The sequence below is a fragment of the Daphnia pulicaria genome, chromosome 8 (assembly GCF_021234035.1).
Source record: "Daphnia pulicaria isolate SC F1-1A chromosome 8, SC_F0-13Bv2, whole genome shotgun sequence".
Lineage (NCBI taxonomy): Eukaryota > Metazoa > Arthropoda > Branchiopoda > Diplostraca > Daphniidae > Daphnia > Daphnia pulicaria.
In genome coordinates, this window is record NC_060920.1 from 13,343,273 (window position 1) to 13,359,759 (window position 16,487).

The following is a 16,487-nucleotide window of genomic DNA, read 5'->3' on the forward strand; positions in this document are numbered from 1 at the left end:
CTAGTGGACTAGTCCCGGTCGTCGTGTTGGTTTATCCTATGGCCCCAGCAAAGAAAAACTCGAGCTACCTAGTTAACAGACATTTCTTTCATTTATTTTCCTGTTTCTCTTTCCTGTTCTACTCTTTTTTCGAAGCTGTTTTTTGATTGTCGAATAGTTGGGTGCATGCTGAAATGTATATTTTGGGGTCGCATCAGCAATCCACAACGCTAGCCCGCCCGCGCCCAGCGCTGGAACCAGCGCATCTCTGCGCTGTGGCATCTTTTTCTTGATTTTGTTTGCAGCAAAGTTTCTTTTGAGCTCTAGCGTTACTCACAGAGAGAGAGAGAGAAAGAGGTAGGTAGGTAGGTAGGTAGGTAGGTATTCGTGTGAACTATTTTTCACATCGTGACCTGGGCCACTTCCGCCTCGTGCAATCCGTGACTCTCGACGCGGCGCGCTGGCGGGGGAAAGCCTTTTGTTGTCGGTCGGGTTTTTATGAGTGCTTTCGCCGCGAGGACGGGCCCAACCGGCACCACTGCGTCGCTATCACACACAATCAAATGAGTTACTTAATAAAAAAAGAAGAAGGGAAATCAACAAGCGCTCGGGAAAAAAAGAAAAATAGAAAACGCTTTTTTGGGTCTCATCTTTTATTTTTTCCACCCGCAAACTTTTTCTTTTGCAAAAGAATATTTTTTCTTTTCTTTATCATCCGTGCCTGGCGGATTTTATATAACAATATCTATTTGATATTATTATTATTATTATTACTATTATATGCCGAGACTGTGTATGTATTGTATACCTATACTACCCGATTGTGTCCCCGCTATATACTCCCGGATAAAACGAGCTATATAGGCGAAAGAGAGTGTGAGCTGTCGAGGAGCCAAGTGTGTTACAATACAACAGGCACACAGCAGAGGGCCAAGGCGGTAGTATAGGTACTATAGTATTGGAGAAAGCGCCGGAGATTTGGCCGAGCTCTCTGTCCTGATGGGTTCTCTCTCCTTTCTTTCTTGACGTCACAAAATGTGTGATAGCAGCTATAGCTCAGCAGCGATTTTCATTGCCGACGGCGAGGTCGTTTTCACAAGGTACAAAACAGACTCACCACTTCTTTTTTTTTCTTTTGCTGGGAGGAAGAAGAAAATGCAATGAAAAAGAAATGGTATACCTAGTATATATAAACACACACATCCAGGCTATATAGGTACGTATGTCGGCCGCTCACGCACGACAGCTCGGCGCCGGGATATGAAGAAACAAAAGAAGAGAAAGAAACAAAAAGACAAAAGAGACAAAGAAAATGAAGGCAATCATCAGTTTTCGTGAGCACCGTGAGTGTGTGTGTGTGGGGGTCTGTTAGCCTTCTCTCTCTAGGGCCGGTCTGCAGCCTATATATGTGTACGTATATGTACATCCAGCTTCAGGAGCACGAACGAACGCAGATAGGAAGACACTCACCAGTGTATCATATAGACTAGATGGGCCGTCGGTACTATAACGCTCTCGTTTGATGCTGCTCGCCTTCGTCCCTCTCTCAAGACGTAATTGCCGACGATCAAGCACGAATATGCCCCTGTGGATTCGCACCCAGCCACTTGGTCGACATCTTCTGCCCGCCAAATGGGCTGCTGCTGCGCCAGCAAACGGAACAAGAAGAAGAATAAGATAAAGGGAGCGGGCGTCGGGTAAAGAAACGAAAAGAATAGCGGGAAATACTACTGCTGTAGACCGAACGCAAACGGGGGAGATGGGCAAACTTGCTGCATGGGAAACCACAGGAGAAATTCGTCCAGTCATGAATCATGATATAGTCTATAGTCTAGATATATAGTATACTGTACGTATAAGAGACGGACGGACGGACGGACCAAGTGAGGGGTATGACGACTCGTCGTCTAAACTCTCGCCGCCCAGTCGGGAATCACGCAACTTTTGAGTGAGTGGCAACTTCGGTCGGCCAGCAAACTATTCCCTTTTTTTTTCTTTTTTGTCATGTCGTATTGTGTGTGTGTGTGTACCTTTGTAGAACGTTCGCAAATGGACATCAAAGGCAGTTTCCAAAAAGGGCGGACTGGGGATATGAGAGGGTCGTGAGGCCTATATACACATCATAGTACTACTACTACCTCGTTCTTCTTCCTTCTTCTCAAAGCCAAAAATCCATTGTTGTTTGCATTAGATGAATTGAAACAGGAATAAAAGAGAACTGTATTGAAGAAAAGGGGGGGCATAATATGCTTGGGACTTTTCAACTTTTCAATTTTTTTTGTTGTTGTTGTTGTGTGGATGATATTACAGTTCTTGATGACGTGTGATGAGCGAAAATAAACTTTTGAACGATTTGAAAAAAGAAAAAGAAATTCGCCTACAAGCCACTCACTCGGGGAGCAATGCGACCGCGAGTTCGGCGAAGGGGAGTCGCCGTTGTTGGCTCGACAATCACTTGGATTTCTTCCGGAATGGGAATGATGACGTCTTCCTCGACGGCAGCAGCGGCCGGAGTCGTTGGCGATGCGGTAGTAGCCTGGTCCTTTCGCCTCGAGATGGAGTTGGCGACCGGTCGCAAGTTAACCGGTCTGAATGGAATAATTACATGAACTGTCAAAAGATTCTCATTAGACAAATACATATTAATGTAGGTTGTTTACCGTTTAGGGAACAATTTCGATCGTGTAGACTCGGCCGCTTTGGGCTGCTCAGTGACTGGCTGGGCGGTAGTGGTTGCGGTCGTACCTAAAGCCTTGCTGTTGCGCAACGCGCCAAATCGGTTGGGGCGCTTGGTAGTGACAGCAGCAGCCACGATGGGGGCTTCTGCTCGGCGCGTTAATATCAGTGTTTATTTGATGTTGAACAGGCCAATTAATTTTTTTAAATAAGAAATACCTGTGGCGGGTGTTGTCGTCGTAGTGGTGGCGGCCGTGGTGGCGCGGGCGCTGGCGCTGAAACGGCGGTTAGTGGTGGGCAGTCTCCTGGCCGATCCGCCGCTGGATCGAATAGGTGCGCTGTTCCCTCAAGGATGAAAAAAATTTGTTTTGAACATGTCACAATTGATGAAGACGAAAACTGACCTCTCGCTCGCTGGTGAGACGGACACTTCAGTTGATGGCATGGTCGCCGTGGCCAGAATGGCCACGAAAGGGTCTTCGGTGGTAGAAGCTTGAATACGTTCGAATTTACCTGTTGATTATGGAGTGAACATCCAAAATAAAAAGTGAAATGAATCACGTTTAACTAATATGGGCGTATATAAGAAACAGCTGATTGGTTACGTTTCTTCAGAAATTCCATAAGGCCCTGAGTTTGTTGAAATTCCTCCAGAGGTTTGGGTGTTGGCTTGAAATTCTTCGGTGCTAGGGCTGATGCAGTGTCGACTGAAGCTGGGCTGGTCATTTCGGCCTTGGGAATGTCCTCCTCTTGGACGGCATCACCAACTGCTTTAGCTTTAGACGACGGCTTCCTTCGCGAGCCAGACGTTCGGGGGCGATTGGAAGTTTTCCTCATTTTATTGGCCGGAGTGACTTCCACTTCGTCGACGGGAGCGGCTTCGATTATGGGTGACGAGGTCGTCGTCGTCGTTGTCACCCTAGCCTTTTTCGTGGTCAATTCCTCCGCCATGACAATGTCGGTCATTTCTCCGCCATCTACAGCAGGCGAACTAGTTTGCTGCTCGTCCACTAGTGTAAAATCCTCGTCGACAAAAGTGCCAGCAGCCAAGGCCAGGCTCGCTACGGCACACACAATTCTGACGCCCAGCCAGAATATATAAAGATAATAAGGCAACAACAAAAACACAATTAGAGGGCTCCTTATTGCCAAAATTCGGACTCGGATTTTAAAACAATGAAATGAACTTTTTTGTTTTTGTATTTGTTACAGTCTGCTGCCACCCAGCAGCTTGTTTCAAATAGTTTTACAGCGGCAGCTTTGAGTCCGTCAGGAGAACTCAATTAGTGACCACGTTCAAGGATTTTGAGGTGTGGTGTTGTACTTAAAATAGCACTCGACGTCAATTTTGACCCGTTCTTATACAATCAACCAGGTAGTTTTATTAAAATGCACAACAGGTCGAAGGAAAGTAAAATTCTACGCACATCATTTTAATTAATGCAAATTTAAAAGTGACGTGAACAAAAAAAAATACCAAATAGAGAAAACTTGAAATAAAATCAAATCTAATCGAGTGACTTCATCACACCTGACCCGATCGATCGCCATAAATAACATTTGGCTGTCTGTCTGTCCACAATGGTTTAGAATGGATAGCACGTCGTTTTTTCTCGGTAAAGGTGAGAGTGGGGGGCTTTACCTGCGCTTATAAGACACTGACACCGATTTTCCATTAAAAAACAAAGAAGAAACTCGAACTCTACAGTGGAAATGCTACTTTCCCTTTTGATTATGCGCCATGTTCATTGGCGCAAAAGCGCAAATCATCTCCTTATACTATTGAAACACATTGAATATCCGACCAACTTTCATTTACGCCCGTAAAGCAGGTCCTACGAATCCAACAGAGAGACTTTGCTCTTATTTCCCCCGAAAATTAAACTGAGCCAAAACATTCGCCTTGTGATGACGGCGCTACAGAAACAACAGTTGCACACAATTCGCCAAACACACTCACTAGTACAGCAGGCTATAATCAACCCACACTGACACCCAAAATGGATAAAAGAATAACTTATAAAATAAGGATATACTGTAACAGATGACAGTGTACTTACATCATCAACTTCATGATTCTAAGTGTCTATAGCTTCTGGTTTCGAAACAAAAACTCAAAAAAGTCTTTTCAGTCTTGTCAGGAAATGTTGGCTGCAAAGCTTCCGGAGTAGTGGAGGGTTGTGCACCTGTATGTCTCCGACGTCTGAATGAATCCAATTCTCACAATCTCAGGTGGCTAAAAGGTTTTTCACCACTCGCCGAGCCTTCAGGAGCCTTATGCACAAACTGCACACACAAGCTGCTGCTGGTCTCAGCCCAGGGTACCTTCGCTATCGGGTATTATGATTTGTTCTCGGTGATACTTTCGTGCGGCCAACGCCTTTCCCTTTTCTCTTCATTCTCCCCACCCTCGCTGCGCTGTCGACTGCTGTTGTTGTGGAATCTGTACCACCCCTTTCATTTTTACCTGAAGAAAACCAAAAAATAAAATAAAAAAAGATATGCCGAAAAGGGAGAACGCGAGAAAGGTGAAACCTTGCTACAATAACACATGTATAGTCGTGTTGGTCGTGTGTAGTACGTATATAGGAAAGTCAGCTGAATCAAACACTCCTATTTTCTATACGGCAGCAGCAGCTTTCGCCCCTCATCCGCACACGATTAGACTTGGATATAACATGAAAAAAGAAAAAAACATTTAACTGGTTTTTCCATCGGGCATTGGCGGAGTTGTGTACGGATAAAAGAGCTCTGCTGTTGAGGCCATGGAGAGAAAGATTGCCTTTCAGTTGACCTTTGACACGACGTGAAGAGAAAGGAAACTCGTGCGGCATGCGCCACTTTCGATTGTGCGACGCCCTTTGGTGTCGTTGGATTGTTAGAGAGACTCTTATAATATTTCGTTCTTCCTTTTTCCTCCTGCTGTATTTCTCGGAGACGTCGAACGCAGTGTCAGAGCTATAACATCACTGGGATACACAATGTAATTGTTGTCGACCTCGTTCAACCTCTGCGCTGGATGGCTCTCCCTCTCCATTGATTAGAGCGTTATTAGCTAGACATTTATTCGGAATACATTCAAGGCTCAAGGCCGGTTTGATGAAAATAAAGAAAAAAGACTGCTGCTGCTGCTGGCTTGTATATACAAAAGAATATAGTCATCGGCAGACAGGTAAATCGACATCTCTTCTTCGATTTCTCTTAAATTGTTGAGCGTGCAGAGCAAAAAAGTCCCAATTTTCTTTTGTTCGATTTTCGATTTTTTTCCCTTTTTTTTTTATGGCGTCGCTAGTGAAAGTCGACTAATATGTACACTTGTACTCCGCGCCACTGTTCAGCCGTGTTTTCTCTATGTAGAGCACAGCGACGGACTATGCGATATCACCTTTGTCCACGTATACTTAGCAGTCGGCGTTATTTCTTTCTTTTTATTTTCACCCACTGCAAATGTCGAAAAGTCTGTCGACTGGAATACTATATCGTTGACCTCGTGGACTCGAAAGTGAACGCAGCATAGCCGAAAAACGACTTGCGACGAGCGGATGGCTGGAAAATAAAAAGAAAGAATCTCCTCATCCAGCACCTAGATTGTAGTCGAGACATGGGAGAACAGCTCAGTCAGAGTCGAAGAGGTTGTAACTAAATGACTTTCCCTCTTTCGGGTCTGACGTCAGGAAAACAAAAAACAAAAAACAAAACTTCTCCTCATATCTTGCTGCCATATCATTCTTTTCGCTTTTATTCCATTGGAAAGGGCTCCAGGAGAAATCAAATGAAACGAGAACCGCTCCTTTTTTATTTCTACCTATATAATAATACCCAATCATATTTTTCCGTTTCACTGGAATGTTGCCGATTTTATTGCGCATCATCTGATGAATCAAAACAACAGCCTGTGGCGCGCTCGACATTAGCTAGATAAATAGATTGTTTTGGGTATATGATTGGTTGACTGAAGGACACTTTTTTGGGTTTATAACTTTATCGGTATCCCAGCCATGTTTTTTTTAGGTATATAGTACCTTATTCCAAATTCCACGTCGACCTGAACGCCAAGCACTTTCATTTGGACCGATCCAGTTTTTCTTCTTTTTTCTTTTTTTCCCCCCACTTTGTAACTCAATGCCAAGCGTCTGCAACTTTTCATCGCCGTCCGGTTCGGTTTCCCTTCCTTCATAACTCTAGTAGAACTAGTTTCCTGCTCAAAAAAGAACAATCACGGTCTACATTTCAACTGATGATGCAAGCCAAATAATTCGAAGGTGAAAGTGCTGGCGAGAATCGATCGCCATTCACTGGGATTCCATCGCTTTTTTTTTTTAATTTTTTTCCCCTTGTTCTTCTTTTGTTTGTTGTTTTGTGTGTGTTATTATTAATGCGTGTGTTTCTTTTTTAGCACATTCGATGACTCCCATGACCACGCATGTCTCTGTGGTAAAATTAGCCTGCGCCAAAAGATTTTTAACGCGCGTGGCACATAGTATATATGACGGATGCAATAATAAGAGAATCAACAATAATAAAAGTCTGCTGGTTTTTGCCCACAGCCTTTTCTCTATTTTTCGCCGTCACGCCACGGTGATGGTTATTATAATACCATGTGTTGTTGGTGCAACACCATTGTCTTCAGCTAATTGAATAGAAAGGAATGACAGTGCAATCGATTATTGGGTGTCTTGTGATAAACTATCCCCCCCAGATACCTCTTACACTTTATCCAGACAGGATTAGTACTAATGTTGAGTTACCATCAGTCTTATGAAATAGACAAACAACATTATAAAAGGGCCTTCTCTCTACCTATTTAATTCGTATTAAAAAAGTTCTTACGTACAGACACACAGCAGATCGCAATTATCGCCGGCTGCATTCCTGATAGAAAAATAAAAACAAAAGAAAGCATTCCACGACTTGGCAGAAAGAACAAATAAGTAGTGTGCTGTGGCCCATGCTTCATTGAACTGGTATTATCAATAATAATAACGAATAATAACCACGGAGATTCTTTCTCTCTCTTCTGTCAAGGCTGGCAGCTGCTATATTTAGTATTGTTCCTGTAATCATAATAGGCGCGCATCTGTTAACTAAGTAAGGCGCTATAGAACGTCTCGATAATCCCATATACTCAGATGTAATAGTGGCGTAAAACAAAAACTGTTGATGCAACTACACGGGCCTGCGGGAGGCAGCAGCGCGCTCATTAGCCAAGAAATAAAGAGACTATCATAGACGTAACTATAGAAGAACACGTCGATATTTAGAGGTAATGTGACGCAAAACAACAAACACTGCGGGCCTGCGGGATGTATAATAATAAATGTTTGAAAATTGTTGTTCTACTTATTTAAGCGCGCATGCTGAATGATGCAATTTTCCACGCGGCAGCCAATTATGCTTTCTAGTTCAAACTTGACAGATAGTCCTTACAAACAGATCAAGAAAAGCTATTCGCACGCCAAGGAAGTGTAATAGAATTTCTACAAGATCGTGATTCTCTGAATATGATAGTATATTTGCATATTCAATAAATGGGAAAAAATCATTATGCAAATTCAACATTCTCCTTGTGTAAAAGCAAAAGTTGGTCGGTCATTTCAAGGAATCGTAGTGTGAGAGGGAAAAGAAAATAGCGTCAAGGTAATCATTAATATTCATTCTATTTCCTAGTTTCCCATTTGCAGACTGTTGACTATTTTTTTTAGCTGAATAAGGATGTTCAATGTTACCAACATTTTTTTTTGCAAGTTAGCCTATAGATATACGAAAGCAGATTAAACAAAGTGTGTGTGACTTAACCATTGGGTATCGTCAGTTTTTTTTTTATGAACCGAATAACATGGATTGCGTCATCATCACCAGTTCCCCAATAATCAGTAATAAAACACAATATAATAAATACACCTATTCACTTCGTTATTTAGTTCACTCGGAATATGTTGCGACTTAACGAGTGAAGACTTTTTTTTTAAACTTTTTTTAAAAAGATAAAATTATTGCGTAGTATCAGTTTGAAAAATGGCAACATCGGGTCCTACTTACCAGTAGTACTGTATTTGTATTAGAACCCTGCGTCTGCAGTTTAATAACAACACAGAAGTTTTGCATTTCGAATTTGAGAATTCCCGAGTTTTTGTTGTTGAAGACTTAAAAGTATCAAGAAAATTCTGTTATGTGTTAGATTCTTTCACTTTAAAGACGAATTACTCGATATTACGAAACCTTTTGTTATTATATTGGTATTGTTGATTCAAAAGCTTAAACTAACTTGTGTCGTTATGGCTGCAACAGAACCTATTGACGTGAGGAAAAATAGATACCCTTTTTGCATTGTTTGGACTCCTATTCCGTTGATAACGTGAGTGAAACTCATTTGTGTATAAAATGCCAATGAAAAAACACATTATTTTGGTATTTACAACATGCTGCTTTTAAATTTAGGTGGATATTCCCGTTTATTGGACACATGGGGATTTGCACAAGTTCAGGAATTATAAGGGACTTTGCTGGTTCCTACTTTGTTTCTGAAGATCAAATGGCATTTGGAGATCCTACAAAGTTCTTGCAGCTTGAAATATCAAAAGTTCCGGGTGGTGTTTCTGCTTGGGACCGAGCCATCCAAGATGCTTCTGAAGAATACAAAAGTCATATGGTATTTTAAATGTTTTAATTCTATTATGGTCAAATAGTCTTACTTCTTTTAAATAATTTACTGAATTAAGTTTTAATTTTCAATTCTTTTTTCTTATTTAGCACAACTTGTGTTGTGATAACTGCCACTCACATGTTGCTCTGTCATTGAATAATATGGCATACCCTGGAAAGAGAAATTGGAACATGGTTGCTGTATGTTGGCAAATGTTATTTCATGGCAAGCACATTGGGTAACTAAATACTTGGAATTTTACACGTTATATCATATTTGTACATTGATTTTTTTTATAGTTGTTCAGGATTTTTGAGAACTTGGGCCCCGTCAATCTTCCTTCTCACAGTAATTGCTGTGATTGTGATTTTTATAGCTTGATAAACCAGCCCTGATTGAGGGAAACCCATAATTAAATGCTAAACTGCTTCAATAAAGTTTTTCATGTCACATGCACACAGATCCTTCTACTTGCACCGAATTTTCTTTGAAAACGGCATGGTAAATATTATAAATTTGACACTGTTTAACAACGCACGTTAGATGACATTTGCCAACAATAACTTGAACGAGTAAACAATATAGAATATATTAAAGCTATGTTTTATTTATCAGTTACGAATTTCGAAAGTGCACACGAAATCCGATTCGGTAAACAATCATTCGTTGAGAAATGTGCCAAAAGTGTTGGTTCATTTTTTATAGGTAGGTCTAAGTGAAATTTGGGTCGTGTGAGGCAAACGTAAAAAAGGATCTTCACAGCCACTTGGTCGGCTGGGTATAATAAATGGTATTAATAAAATTAAGATTGAAATATCTAAAACGTTTTAAAAAACCGGGGTTCCACGTATTTATTCAGAACTTTATAGGCGGTTACAAATTTTGCATTATAATGGACGTCCGGTCATACTTTTAATTGTTTGTTGAATCGTTTTGAATTATTTGTCTTTTGCATTAAACAGGAAATCTCATCTACGAACTTTTGCAACCGGATGCTAGCAGCCTCGATGCGTTATTCGAGACATCACACTCGCGGTGTGTGATTCGGATGCTATATGCTGTTGACACCGATATCCTCTAGCAAATATTCAGCAGAATATGATCATTCTGACAACTATTAAGGGTCACACTATTCGTTTATTACTAAAAGGCAGTAGCTACGGTTCTCAGAGCTCATTAAGCTTTTTGCTATTAACGACGAAAGTTGTCCTCTCTCTTGAAAATTACAATGAAATTCTATTTCATTTTACTGCTCGTGTTTTCCTGCTGCAATTTTTGTTACGCAGAAGATTCTTCAAAATTACGTGTGATTTGCATTGTCTCGGATGAAACTGCCCCAATCACAGGTAAGTTCCTATAAAAGAAATAAAAAACAGTATTTATACTAAGAATTTACGTTGTGCACAGAAAAAGAAGATTTATCCCTGGATGAAGTGTGTAGTGATGTACTCTACAAGACCCCCCTGAAGAAACAGAGTTGGTTCTGGCAAAATGCAGTTAACGCCTCAGATCCTGTTTCCAGCTTCCGTCATCGCCACCCTGCTCTGCGACTTTACGTTTCCGTTCATGATTCCTTCTTGGCCACTATGTCGCTTTCAGAAGCTACTTTTCTTGTTACATTTTTAAAGAAGATGAACTCTAGCGGACTCGATGTCATCGTCAATCCTGAAACTAATTTGGCTGTTTTGTCATCCGTCCTGCACAATTATCAAGAAATGCTGTCTGAAAACTCATTTGGCTTAAGCATCACTGTTGATAGCCGTGTAGACATCAGTCAAATAGCAGAGCATGGTATCGAGGGTCTAGTTGACAACATATTCTTTGTGCCGAATACCGTAACTTCAAAAGATCACGAAGCAATCAACATTCCTAGCGTTAACGAATTATCAGCAAATAAGCTAATGATTGGATTATCATCAGTTGTATTCGTCGTTCCCGAATCGGAGAAGCGATCTAACATTCCGTCCTTTTCAGAACTCTGCAGTGGTTCAAATTTAAACCAATGGAAACCAAAAATCCAACCCGATGATCAAGTGGTGTGGAAGCATTCCGAGAAGAAATGGAAGTTTGCGATGCAAATGGGACTGGCAGTCGCCAATCAAATGAAGAAAATTCGTCGCAACAACTCACGAGCTGGAATTTTGTTATTTGATGTACCCTTTAGATTTGAAGATAATCTTATTTGTTCGAGACATCGAACTCTTTTTATAGATTCTCTACGTGAAGCTGTAGGAAGACACGGTTACGGAACTGGAAGGAGACGAGTGAAACGAGATCCGACCGAGTCCTTAGCCCTCACGACTAAGCCACAGATGAAATTGATCGGAGAAAGCAGCCAATTAGGCAAAGTTCTCGTCTTTGCAGTTGGAGACGAAGATGAACAATTCAGAAAACATTACAGAATTCACGATGAAGACTCCCTGCTCAAGAGTCCTGTTGATCACATCGTTCTGGGATACGACGATAGTGGGACGATTTACGATATCTATCAACCAATGCCACGAGAAATCAGTCAAGCGTCTATTTTAAATACTATTCATCGATATTATGTGGACAAGATTTTAGGAGGCGGCGGCGGAAATGTTTTTGGCGCAGTTCAACTCCATCCTCCTAATATACTCGTCTACCCAGAGGCATCTGGAAATCACCCTGTTCCGATTCTGGTTACGTGGGTTCGTGTTGGCAGTCCCGTTGCGCGTCTGACGCCACGCAAGATGCGGAAGCAGTCTTCAACGACATCGTCTACGACGTCCATACCAAGTACCACTCAGAGGATGGGCGCTGATAGTCAAAATCCCTTCCAGCAACGTTATTTTCCCGCCGGCTTGATGGAGATTTTAAATTTGAAATCCCGTCCATCTGCAACGACAACAACTCGACAATCCACTGCAATGCGTCAAACTACTACAAAACCATTGGTGCCTATGAATCCCCAAGCAAGAGTCAGTGACTCGATTGATGCAAGTCTTCATGTCACAAAGATAACGCTCCCGGAAATGATTCCTTCACCTCAAACAACACCATCTTCTACTTTGTTGCTCTTGGCTAACGAACAAGAATCGAAACTACCTATCACTAATAGAATGGCCAGTCAGTCAAAAAGACAGCTACTCTGCAATGGGGAATCTGCTAATTCTTATTTATTCTGCAAGACTCATCGGAATCGTAGATTTGTTGACACTCAATTCAAACGACCAATTTCCAAAGCGCAATTTGCAATGTCGGCAAAAAGCCGATTTTTCTGACGAGGAAAAGATTCGTTAGCGATTAGTTGAAGCGATGGCCAATAGTACTAAACGCAAGAGTGATATCTACATACAGACTGTATGTAGATGTACTGTTTTTTTATACAGTACATTCTGTAAGTGATAATTTGGTTATTCAAACTTGATTGTCCATGTACGCGCTTGTGATACGAGTAGACTACAGCATATTATTTTCGAATGCATCATTTTATACTGATGACAATCTGAAATACAACATTTAAATTGATAAATTAAGCGAATACTTATAGCTTCCTCGGTTTATACTTCTTTCTTTAATTTGTTTTCTATCACTTTTCTTCTCTCATCTTTGGTCGATTCTGGAAATAATTGCGAAAATAAATGATTACAGATGAATCCTTGATTGAGCTCGTTTATTGATAAATCACAGTGGAAGCATGTCCTACACGGGCGTATCGTAATTCGTAAGTTAAGAATTAACGGGTTCACGGACAACAGAAAAGAAGGGAGCTCAGATATGTATACATCAGCGCAGATAAATCCTTAAAAAAAATAAAAAAACTTTGCGCACTTTTATTAGTAGCGTGTAAAAGGAAAAGAAAAAAAACAATCACTTTCGTGTAGTTAGATATCGCTAACATCGCATTATTTTCTAGTCACATGCCAAAAGATCTTGTGATGCTGCTTTCTTTGTTTCTTCGTAATTTTATTTGTGTTTTTCGAATAAATTCAGCGACATTTTTAAAAATGTAAGTTTGTTTAATGATTTTAGACTAGAAACAACTATGAAATGCAGGCACTAGAAATTCTAGTGCCTGCATAGTAAATTTTTATTCTCATATTGATTCTTCTTGAAATTCTTAACCTACTTTCGGTTTCAAAATTCGTAGATATTAATGAAAAGTGTGTAAATATTCGTGTGACGCCGAAAAGAACCCAACATTTTATTTTTCGTCCAACTCTTTGGCGTCTAGGCGTCCGTGGTGCGTGGATGCTAAGGGCTGTCACTAGGTGGCTTAATATTTCAGAGTGTTTAGGGATTGAATTATTCAGCCCTGTATTGGTATTCGGCATGGATGTACGGGGGACGGGACACGGGACGACGGGTCATCAAAGCTTCAAAGCTAAAGCCTAAAGCCTAAAAGCTAAAAGCCCCTTCCGGGCTTCCCCCTTTCTATCTCGTTCTTTTCATCGGAGACGCTGTCCGTGAATGTTTGGTCGTTTGGTTCAGTCTTGCTGGAAACTCCCTGACATTTTTCGGCTCAAAATGGTAAGTCACTAAGTCCTGTTCTATTCTATTTCTGTTCCTGTTCCTGTTCCTGTTCCTGTTCCTGTTCCTGTTCCTGTTCCTGTTCCTGTTCCTGTTCCTATTCTATGAGGCTATTAAATTTAAATTGTTGTTTGGTAAATTTATGGGTAACATGGCATTCAATTTCGACTTGCTTGGAAACTACATCTGGTTATGTTGGCTGCTGTACTTTTCCCCCAAAATGTCATCTTTTGCTGCATGTTGCACGTCTAAAACAGTGAAAGTAAAATGTTGACTTAACTTAGAAATAAGGCTTCTTTGAATTAAAATTCTCCGACTTAGTTTCTGATAGTAATTGAGCTTTTATTTATCTTAAACAGCCTGGATGAAGTCCAAGCTACAGTCATAGCATTACTTGTACTTGATAGCTGCTGTGGAATTAAGGTTAGTCTTAAGAGGTTCTCCACTCTCTTAATATATTGTGAGGAAATCTGAAATTGAAATAATGTATTCGTAGGACGTATCAAGGGTTAGCATTTTGCCTTATATTTGTCTATGCATGTGTGCTGCCTATACATCTTATTAGTTAAGAATTTAATGAAGTTAAAACTTTTCTTTTAAATCAAGTTCATGTTGAAGTAACTATTTCCTGCCTCTAAACAAGACAGTGTTTATGAAAAGATAATCATCAGCTTGTAGAATTTGCCATTTTATGGGTCGGAACAGAAATTAAAATTCCCTTTTTTCTTAATAATCCTAAATGAAAATATATGTGAGTATGTGACGTCTTAATTAATAAATATTTGATTGCTTAATTTTACAGTTGTAAGCTTATGTTAAGCTTGCATTATTTGTTTTAATTTGAAAGTTGTATTTTGAAATCTTATTTCATGTAATCAATATTATTGGTTCACAAATGTTCTTTTGCATTGTGCTTATAGGTTTTCATGGATGGTTTGATGATTGAGCTGTTTTGTTGTGGCTGTTTGGGGTGCAGTGGTTCTCCTGTAGAGATGCGTAGAAATGGAGCTTGTGCAGGCTTGATGTTTAATGGTAAATGAATTTTTTCAATTAAACAAAAGAATTTTTTGTTTTAGTAACCGTATTGACTTCAGAGTTTGTCCACCAGGGGGCAACTTCCCGGTGTTAGCAACATGACGGCCGTAAGCTTATGTCGCTTACGTCATTTCTGCTGCGGGTGCTGTTAGTTACGGTGTTCGTGATCAGTGCCGTCAACTTCAACATTCTTCTTCACAAATCTCCTCAAGGTAATAGAGGTTTTGATTCATTATGGTTTCTGAATGTCACAATTTTTCAGATTTGTTTTATATTTCTAGGCATATTATACTATCTTGTGACTTCTAGATTCATTGTCAAAATTTGATTGCTGAGGTTTTTGAAAAACAGTGAAAGTACTTCAGCTTAATTCCTATATTCTTTGGGTCTTGCCTGTGATCCACATCTGTTCTTGACATTTGAAGTTTTTCCCCTGTAGGCTTTGTTGGCTAATTGTTGGATGGTAAGAAATAGGAATGATGTGTTTAATTAACATTGTCACTTAATACTTTTTCCTTTAATAATAATTAAGATTCTTTTCTAGTAGGATTAATGGCTTGGTGAAGTTGAGCTTTTTCAAGGCAGTCCAATGTCCACTTGTATTTGTTGCAGCCAGCTGGTTAATGGTATGGTGAACTGTTGTATGAAGACCATCCACTGTTGTGATGAGCATCTGCATGCAGTCTGTGGTGCTGGTGAGAGAAGTGCTGTATGCTGTCAGTAGAGTGTGGTGCCAGCTTTAAATTTGAAGGACTCACTGCCTTAACAACTGAGTGTCTGAATCATTAATTTTATAATTGTGAGCATAAGATAGAATTTCAATTCTTTTATGTACTTTGTAATATATATATTTTTTTTCACATCTCAATGTTGTTGGTGTTCATTAATGTTCTTTTGCTTGATAGGTTTTAAAGTCAGTTTGAGTTATATTGGTGTCAATTTGTTGTGCAGAAATGTTTGGGTAAGACATTTCTTTCATTATCTTAAGAATTTGAAAATTTGGTTAACTTTAACCTTCATAACTGTCTTGCAGGTGGTTTTGTTGCAACCAGATGTTGAAAGGGAGTCCAAGTCAAGTTGCGCTGCCGATTCTGAAAGTATCTTCATTACTGGTGTCATCCTGGAGTGTGACAGCAATGTAGCCATCTTGAAATGGTAAATTTATTGTGACATTGGGTTGTAATTTAGGAATTTTCAAATTCCAATTATAATATTGTAGTGGGTTGTAAATTTTTGTGAAAAGATAGTTAACTGCCCCATCAGCTTTTGGTAAATTGTAATTCAGTTTTAGATCATGAAATTCCATTTCTTTTTACAAAATTTTGATGTAACCTTGTCTTGTAATTAAAATAATATTCTGTTGCTTGAAATTGATCTTAATTTAAGCTTGACATGACTTAATCCTTTTTTTCTTCCATTGTGTTTTTTACATCTGATACAGGTTTATTTGTAAATGAATAATTTCTTTTTTTGCAACAGGACTTGACAATTTGATGCATTTGCCTTGTTGGTGATTATGTATCAACCTGCTGCATGCAGTTAACGTAGCTGGTGTTCTCCAAAAATATTAAAGAAAGACTTGAAACAACGCTGCAAGATTAACTGAAGAAATGGTAATTTGACTGAATTTATTAACTGCTTCTTTGAAAATGTCTAGTTT

The 16,487-nt window shown here is 39.9% G+C and overlaps 3 protein-coding genes and 2 long non-coding RNA genes across 16 annotated transcripts; 3 read left to right on the forward strand and 2 right to left on the reverse strand.

Moving 5' to 3' along the window:
- Positions 1 to 2,175: 2,175 nt before the first annotated feature.
- LOC124311264 (mucin-5AC-like) lies at positions 2,176 to 4,964 on the reverse strand. The gene is made up of 6 exons (XM_046775685.1): positions 4,716 to 4,964; positions 3,261 to 3,733; positions 3,060 to 3,168; positions 2,875 to 2,993; positions 2,640 to 2,802; positions 2,176 to 2,567 (listed from the first exon to the last, which is right to left on the reverse strand). The coding sequence occupies exons 1-6, from the start codon at positions 4,727 to 4,729 to the stop codon at positions 2,357 to 2,359; spliced, it is 1,089 nt and encodes a 362-aa protein (XP_046631641.1). The 5' UTR covers positions 4,730 to 4,964; the 3' UTR covers positions 2,176 to 2,356.
- A 3,723-nt stretch (positions 4,965 to 8,687) lies between these two features.
- On the forward strand, positions 8,688 to 9,754 carry LOC124311464 (transmembrane protein 222-like). Its single transcript, XM_046775971.1, has 4 exons — positions 8,688 to 9,010; positions 9,094 to 9,304; positions 9,406 to 9,536; positions 9,598 to 9,754. Exons 1-4 carry the CDS (start codon positions 8,931 to 8,933, stop codon positions 9,677 to 9,679), a joined length of 504 nt encoding a protein of 167 aa, XP_046631927.1. The 5' UTR covers positions 8,688 to 8,930; the 3' UTR covers positions 9,680 to 9,754.
- Positions 9,715 to 12,798, forward strand: LOC124311029. The gene is made up of 3 exons (XM_046775274.1): positions 9,715 to 9,799; positions 10,261 to 10,644; positions 10,706 to 12,798. The coding sequence occupies exons 2-3, from the start codon at positions 10,527 to 10,529 to the stop codon at positions 12,541 to 12,543; spliced, it is 1,956 nt and encodes a 651-aa protein (XP_046631230.1). The 5' UTR covers positions 9,715 to 9,799; positions 10,261 to 10,526; the 3' UTR covers positions 12,544 to 12,798.
- A 910-nt stretch (positions 12,799 to 13,708) lies between these two features.
- LOC124311576 lies at positions 13,709 to 15,787 on the forward strand. Of its 12 annotated transcripts, none has more exons than XR_006909918.1 (7): positions 13,709 to 13,792; positions 14,152 to 14,215; positions 14,713 to 14,824; positions 14,869 to 15,039; positions 15,137 to 15,290; positions 15,375 to 15,665; positions 15,733 to 15,787. It is a non-coding gene; the product is annotated as an uncharacterized LOC124311576 (long non-coding RNA). The 12 variants fall into 12 exon arrangements; XR_006909912.1 differs by having other exon boundaries at positions 14,887 to 15,039; positions 15,137 to 15,308; XR_006909911.1 differs by having other exon boundaries at positions 14,887 to 15,039; positions 15,360 to 15,665.
- On the reverse strand, positions 14,627 to 15,222 carry LOC124311763. The gene is made up of 2 exons (XR_006910213.1): positions 15,131 to 15,222; positions 14,627 to 14,692 (listed from the first exon to the last, which is right to left on the reverse strand). It is a non-coding gene; the product is annotated as an uncharacterized LOC124311763 (long non-coding RNA).
- Positions 15,788 to 16,487: the final 700 nt, after the last annotated feature.